At 40.1% G+C, this 8228-nt stretch overlaps 1 protein-coding gene across 1 annotated transcript; it reads right to left on the bottom strand.

Moving 5' to 3' along the window:
- Positions 1 to 385: 385 nt before the first annotated feature.
- On the bottom strand, positions 386 to 7117 carry LOC311257181 (uncharacterized protein). Its single transcript, XM_084352655.1, has 7 exons — positions 6867 to 7117; positions 5575 to 5844; positions 3368 to 3646; positions 2917 to 3077; positions 2729 to 2806; positions 2610 to 2651; positions 386 to 1596 (listed from the first exon to the last, which is right to left on the bottom strand). Exons 1-7 carry the CDS (start codon positions 6907 to 6909, stop codon positions 1429 to 1431), a joined length of 1041 nt encoding a protein of 346 aa, XP_084208781.1. The 5' UTR covers positions 6910 to 7117; the 3' UTR covers positions 386 to 1428.
- Positions 7118 to 8228: the final 1111 nt, after the last annotated feature.

Raw genomic sequence — 8228 nt, forward strand, 5'->3', positions numbered from 1 at the left:
GTTTTTTACAACCTGGACCTTATTTCTGGCAAAACATATGGTCATTTACTCACCCAGATAACTTTGGTGTCATTCGGCGTCGTTCGGACGAAATTAGATCCAGTGTAGCGGCGATATATCCATATAATGGGAGAGACGGGGCAGCGACACACAGCCTCTATATAACGCATTATCTGCCACGAAACTAGTTAATTTCATCAATATTTTGTTATGAAATGCTAGCGCTATTAGCCTCTGAGTCCGGGCTCGTCTATTGTCAACATCCGGGGTCTGTAGGCTGATCTACTACCTCTGACCTGGAAGATGTCGTCTCTGAGCTGCGCGCGCACCCGCGACAGCGCGGCTTGTTTACCTGTAGCTGCTACTGCTAGTTTGACCCCGGATGTTGATAACGGACGAGCCCGGACTCAGAGGGGAATAGCGCTAGCATTTCATAACAAAATATTGATGAAATTAACTAGTTTCGTTTGCAGAAAATGCCAATTTCTACATAATGTTGCTTTAAATACAGAGAATTTAGCAAAGAGAGGGCTACTTTATGTTTGTGTCTTCCCTGAAAAGTCAGACTGGTCTGTATTAAATGTTGTATCCCTGACAGAAGTGCAGGAATGCGAAAGCTTTTCAATCAGTACTACAACTACTACTGCTGGTAAGACACTTACATGAGACTCCTGAGGTATGAGATTATTGTAAATAAGGCAGTCACTCAGTTTAGAGTGCATGTTTTGTTCATTGAAAAAATGCCCTTTTACCTATGGCTTTGGACCTGTGACCTTTTGCGCTCTTGCTCGGCACACGAGGCCTTTGATGTTCATAGTAAAACATAAATAAATGGGACTGACGCAGGTACAAAAACACAATGTTTTTTCTGTTTTTTTCAAGCAATTGTTATAAAATTTGGCACAGTAAAACATCGGGAATATAGCAGAATGTGGAAGAACAGGTTTGTCGATGTGTGTGTCTTTCTGTGTAGGTTTTAGTCCAGCATTTTGTGAAATATGTTTATCCACTTCGCACCGATACTTAATTGAGAAGATTGACACTACTTTTAAATCTGTGCAGTAAATATGACGCTAAAAACAGCAGCAGGTTAGCTTAGCTAAGCATAAAGACTAGAAAAAGATAAGCAGCTAGCTTGACTATGTACAGAAGTAATTACATTTGCATACCAGCACCTCTAAAGCTCACTAATTAACCTCTTTTATCTTCTTTGATGAATCCATTTACAAAAAATAAAAACAAAATATAAAAAACAACAGGGCTGTTTCCCTGGAGGTTATGTGCCGGACTATTTCTTGGCTGTACCAGTTGCTAGGCAACCAGCAGACATTTCAAGAAGCCACTTGTGAATGAGTATCTTTCCCAATTGTTGAACTTTCTCTTTAACGTCACACTAACAAATGAGTTCAACTTTTAAAATGAAGGCTTTCAGAGGAAGTTGAGTTTGTCTGAGGTATAAACGTCACCGTAAGGTGAGTCTGAACCGAGCGGGGGCGCAGAGGAAAAGGACGTCCCCTTCAGTTCAAACCGCGGCTCGCCATCCGATTCGACAGGGACGGTTGGAGCGACTGTTGGCTCTGCTGGAGCTGGAAAAACCTGGAAAGAAAAAGACAGACATATTAGCTTTTTTCACAGGTGCAGCATGGAGAATATTCATGTCACATTATAACCACAGTTATAATACATTGTTTGTATTGCTAGTATAACAATAAGTATAAGATATGTAGTATGGAGTATGTAGGATTTAGGAGGATTTATGAGCAGGTATGGAATAAAATATTCATTATTATGTTTTCATTAGTGTGTAGTCACCTGAAACTCATTGTGTTTTTGTTTTTATAGAATGAGACTCTTATTTTGAAAACTTCTAAGAAAAACTGGCTTTTCTGAGGAAGGAAATGCACCTAACAGGACACCAATAATTTGGAGACAGAGGGGGAATTCAGACCTGGTATTAACATCCGTCCTGAGTGATCCGATCACAAGTGGACAGCTCTAAGTCCGCCAGGTCACACCTGACATTATCATGTGTCTCAAGTGACCCCTTGTGATTTGATCTCACTTCCCTGCTCTATATGCAAACATACACCTGCATCCCTCAAACAAATGGAAACAATGTTTACTACATAAATAAGGAAATATCTTCATGTATAACATTTGCCGAATTAACAAGAAGGGCCAAATACTTACACATTTTTCAGAGACAGCGTTTCACAATTAGTATAAAGTTTTTTCTAACTCAACAACTTACAAAATTGAGCTATTATTTAATGGAGTCTGGGGACTTTCTCCACAAGCGTCAATAAGGTAGTCAATATAGGTTACCCTTTACTGTATTTGTTCAAATTTGACATGTTAACCATCAATAAAGTCCTGTCTTCTTTCCTAAAACAGCTACACTCAAGACACATTTCAGAAACGGAAGCAGACAGGCTTGTACAGCAGTGCCGCAACAAATGGACAGTCTTTTCGAGGAAGAACTTAATGTATTGTATTTGATTTTACAAGGGGGCATGAATGATTTATAATTTGCCTTAGCTGTAAATAAATGTTGAAATATACTTATTGTGTGTGTGCATGCTCAGACTTATATGGGGAGCAGTTCATACCTCAGAATAAGCTGGCGGCACAGTCGTGGGAGGATTGTTGATCTGCAGAGTGAGGAGCCACACGTTAGTAGTGAAGAGGGAGAGAATAAACAAAAGAGGAGAATGCAAAAGACACCAACCAGCGGGCCAGTCGGAGTGTGCGAGGGCTGAGCAGGGTAGGGTTGTTCTAGCCTTGGTCCAACAGGCTCATGGTCATTCTGTAATTTGAATTAAACAGAAACACAATGGGTACAGCAGCGTTTTTAACTTTACACTTCTATACACACCAAAAAAAAAAAGTCATGTAAATTTAATGCAGTGCGCTCACATCGTGGTAATGCACCGCAGGTCCCTCATCAGGAGTCTCAGGTTGCTCCTCTTTGGAGGAGCTCTTCCCACAGCAGCAGCGCTTCAAGCAGCCACAGCAGCTGACGACAGCCAGGAAAATGCCGATGCCCATTCCAATTTCTTTGGTATCATAAGGTGACGCTGAAACGAGTCAATTAGTTGATGGTCATAAGATTTTGATAATGTAATACTCCTGTAATTGGAAAAAAAGTCAAATATTTGCTGCTTTATTTCCAGCCTCTATCCTGCTTTTCTCTGATGTTTATCACTGTAAATTTGTCTCAGACATAATGGTAATTTCATGACAATTACAGACTGAAATACCTACCACTAGGTTGTAGATATTAGTAAATAGATATAATAGGCTTTGGTTATAATTGGCTTAAAAATAACAAATCTGAAACGTATTATAAAACACGCAGGTTACTTACCCTCAACCTCCACTGTCGCCACTAAGGCCCTGTTGCCCTTTGAATCTCGGACCTCATAGCGCCCGCTGCATGACGTCTGGGGGTTCGAATTTGAAACCCCACATCGCCCTGACATTTCAAACCCTGGACACTCCAGATTGGGCAGTAGCCTTCCATGATGAACTATCTGATGCTCTACTTTACTTTCTGTGAAGAAGTAAATGTGGCAGGAGGTCGGTTCCAGATCGTAGGCGAAGTTGAAGCTTTCACCAACAGTGTTTTGAAAGGACCTCTGTAGTGCTGGAAGAGAGGACGAGCAAGACAGAGGATAAAAAAGTGAATCTCCACCAAAAAATCCTTTGAATACCAAACACCCATCCTGTGTAGTGTTGGTTCTTGGTGTAAGTTTCTAGTTTTGTCTTTCACATAGCATGGCAGCAGTAATAATCTTAAAAGAATTGTCCAACATTTTAGGAGATATGTTAATTTGCTTCCTTGCTGAGAGTTAGATGAGAAGATTGATACCAAATTTGATTACATTCATATATGTATATACAGATATACAGACAAAGAAAAGCAATTCAAAAAACTTTGGTTGAAACTTTGGTTTCAGTCTTACCACCTTTACCAGTGGGTCATATCTACTATTCCAAAGTATTGCCACTCCACCAGGTGTCCTACATTGGACTACTTTGTGCTGAGATCAGTGGTAGACATCTAAGCACCATTAAAATCCTTATATAGTGTGCTCAGTTTATTCATCCAAGTCCCTTGACGGCAGAAGATGTCACACCCAAGTGTGTCGACCACCCAACGCCTTGTTTTATGTGCAGCACTGTGCAGCACGCAGGCCACATGTATTGCATGATAAACCCCAGATTCTACTTTTCCTTTTCATACCTACAGGGAATCTCACAGCCCACTTTTCCCTTCTACATCATTACTAGTTAAAGGGCTCCTCTGAGATCTTTGTTTTCCCTCTGGACCAAGCAATGGCTGGTTAGCTTATCACAAAATTTTAAAACAGCTAACCTAGTCTGGCCCATAACACCTGTCAAAACGACAGCTTCTGGATTTTACACTTTTTATTACCTTTTTTTAATAGCTGTTTCTCTACTTCCAGTCTCCGTGCTGAGCTAAGCTAACATCTCCTCTATTGTAGGGCCCTATAAAATCCGTTTTATTTTTTTCCCAAATTCCGTTTCTTCCGTTTTAATTATGGGAATCCCGTTTTTTTACCTTTTACTCTTATTTTACAACCAAAAACAGTGTGTTTTAATGTAAATGACTAAAATGTACACAAATTAAATAGAAAATAGAATTTAACTTAAATTTATTGAGGTAACAAACAACACACTTCCTCAATACTGTACCGTACAGTACATTAAAGTCCATCAAAAACAAGCAAAGAAAGAAAAGAAAGAAAGAAAACCTGCAGCCACATGGCCCTTTGTGGAATAGTTTGGACATGCCTGCTCCAAGGTAAGGGTGGTAATCTGCCGCCTTGTCTTTCTAAAAGTGAGGCGTAATATTCCTCCTTTTCCAAAAGCCGCCACTTGGCCGCCAATGGGGTAGGTGTAAACATGTGACATGACGTGAAGCACGAAGTTGGGCAGTGAACAGTGACAACAAATTTGTCTTCAAAATAAGAGCTTTACATTGCACCCCATTGGATTTTAGAACTGGGTTCTTAGCGGGGGGCTTTTAATTTGAAAGTAGCGACCGTTCGTAGCTTGCAGCTACACACAACAAGCTGACAGCAGCTACTAGCTGTTTGGTTGTGTCCGCTAGCTAGACAGAGCCGTGGGCGGCCGCTTCGCCATGCTTACATTGTTTTGAAGGGGGAGGGCCTCAGTTGTTGTGCCACACAGATTTGCTTCCCTCCGTGCAGTTTTCCCCACACATACGATAAGTTTTCATCCATATGCTCACATGTTCCAGGCAGTAGTATTTAGTAATAGTTATAGTATCTCAAAATGCTACGTGCCTACCATCTTATGCATGTTAGTTTGCAAAAATTCAAGCATTGGCCTCCTGTTCCTCTACTGGCCACTTTACTGAATAAATCCCTATTTGAATGATGTGGGAGCCTATCGTTAAACTACACTGCATTTAGACCAAAAGCCACAGCAGAGGTTGGTTCATCAGACTACAAAATGACAGAGCGAACATATGGATGAATAGTGGATAGTGGATCATGCTGCTGAGAGTGGTTTATAGTGACTCACCCACAACTCTAATGGTCCTGACAGACAATGGCAACTGATCTTTGTCTCTCAATATGTAGGTCCCACTGTCTTCCTGGGTCAAAGGATTGATCAAATAGTAGCTACCCGTCACCTTCCGCCTATTGTCCTGGCTGGCTGAAGGGTCATCACGTTTCCACAAGATCGTCACATTTGACTCATCAAATCTATGGGTGAACGTGAGGGATTGAGCCTTTCTGTGCAGCCTCATGGTGTATGAGCTCCCATACTCTTGCTCATCATACGAGAGGCCTAGAAAGGAAGTCCAACAACAAAAAAACACTGATTACATACCTTGTGAATGTATAGCAACATTACCATTTGTATCAGGGATCAGAGTATATCAAAGTCATATTATATGTAGTAACTATGCCTTTACACTGCACTGGCAGATGCTCGCTCATCATTAATGAGTACAGTGGTGGAAATACTATTCGGATCTTTTGCTTTAGTAAAACTTAGATTATAGGAGCAATAATAGCAATACAAAAATATATTGTTACAAGTAAAGCCCTTGATGAAAATGCTGCACGAGTAAAATTACGTTTGCATTAGCCAAATTTACTTTAAAAAGGTGCAACATGTAGTAATTTTAGTTTAAAATATTCTTACATTGACTACAATTATCAACAGAATGTGATGAAATAACAGGTCTGAGTAGCTACAAATAGCGATTACTCTAGTTATATGCTGCTTCCTATTTGAATTTGAACTGGTGGCCAATACTTACATACCGCACCTTTAACAATAACCCTTTCAGGTTATTAAATTATGGCCCCAAAGTCTCAGAAATTGATCTTATAACTTATGTGCATAAATTATTATCTCATGCAATATAATCATAAATAACAAATAAAAGGCTCTCCTGTTTGTTTTGTTGCATTGTCATTTACTATTACCAGTACATGGTCACTTAACAAAAATCATTACGTAAAGGATACATTGTTTTCTTGACTCTACTTAAAAGGTGCTGGTATGTGTAAGAAAGGTGATTGATTGGCTCATTCCCAAATCGTCAAATAATAACGCTTTGCGATGGCGTACTACAATCCCGAAGCGTCAGACTTTGACGAGCAGGGAATGACACTCAAAAAGCAGCTTTTCTTACCAATAGCACCTTTAAGTGCAGCACTCGAGCTAATGTTCGTCTCACCACAGACCTCAAATAGGCTGTAACGTTGAGTACTTAGGATACTGTCGAGTCTTTATACTCCCTGTTCTATAGTCTTACGCGCGGTTTCGCTAGAGGAGGATTTAAATATAGTTTTACTCACCAACACAGAAACAGGCACACAGCAACAACAGCACCTCCATCATCTCTTGTGACTGACAACAAGCCCGCGCACTGTGAACAGTCTTCGGCCAGGTAAGCGCACGATAAAGTTACCAATGAGTCTTAAACATATTCACAGCATTGATATATCAGTTGTAAAAAGCACATATTCGGTAATTAACTGTGCACAAACGGTAATTACTAGTATGCTCATCCGGTGTCGAGTGCATGTCTCCAGCCGAGAAGCCCCTGGCTGCACAGTACAGATCGGGGAGTGCCTCGATGTGGGCGGGGTTATAAATTTGACTCCGCCCACTGGCCCCCACATTGCTCGAAAGGGTGTTTCCATGGAGGCGCTCGTGATGCGTCCAAGTGCCGTGGGAAATGACAGAAGTTGAACCGCCCGTAACATTGCGCCTTTAGCACGTTTACGCACTCCTAACAAAACCCCAACACAGTCTCAGCGAACCACAAACCGATGTCACGAACTAGCTCACATCCAATTTAATTTCCTTTGCTGTGTTTTTTTCTTTCAAAGTGTATATATGTCATTCATTTAAAAATGGATGTTGGGTGTTTAAATATTCCGACCGCTTGATTAGACCTAAAAGTAGCAGTATAGTCCGGCCAGTTGGGTAGATTTGGTTTTAGGAAGATTATCAATCTATATCACTGTCAAAGCAAAACTGTACACAAGATGAGCACAACAGAAGACGTCAGACAGGTCGGATCTTAACATCAGTACTGAAATAAACAAGTTTATCATATCCCCGCACGCCCCTTCCTGAAAAACTCTGTTAGTAAATGCAGTTGAATTGTGCCATTAATCACACATATAACGTTTGTCAATTAAAAAGATATTTTTTAATATATTTTTTAACATTTTTTAAATTGTATTTCTTTGCATGCTGTTGTTGTTGCAACAAAACAAACAGGAGAGCCCTTTATCATGTCCGCGAACTCGGCACAGCAATTTGTGGTTCAGCATCTTGTTCATGGATTCTTTAACAGGTGGATAGAACAGAAAAGAACCAAACCAGCAGCTAATACGATAAATGACCAAACTAATTTAAACTTGATAGTCAAAGTTATCTTGCATATAATGCAGACAAATATTTGGATCAATTATCACTTTATTAAATCGTTTTGACAATAATTACCGGTTTGTTTCTCAAGGTCTTATACAAAAAAAACTTAAAAAGAGATACAAATATACACAAAAAGTCAGAGGGTAACAGTTTCCAGGTATGACACCTTTTGCATCCAAAAGTTAGACATTTGCCTTAGCTTTCTTTGTGCACAAGTTATACAACATAAAAAGAAACACCAAAGTCTTTGCATGATTGCAAGCCACAGGTCACTG

The sequence above is a fragment of the Pagrus pagrus genome, assembly GCF_965226575.1.
Source record: "Pagrus pagrus genome assembly, chromosome: 5".
NCBI classification, from domain to species: Eukaryota; Metazoa; Chordata; class Actinopteri; order Spariformes; family Sparidae; genus Pagrus; species Pagrus pagrus.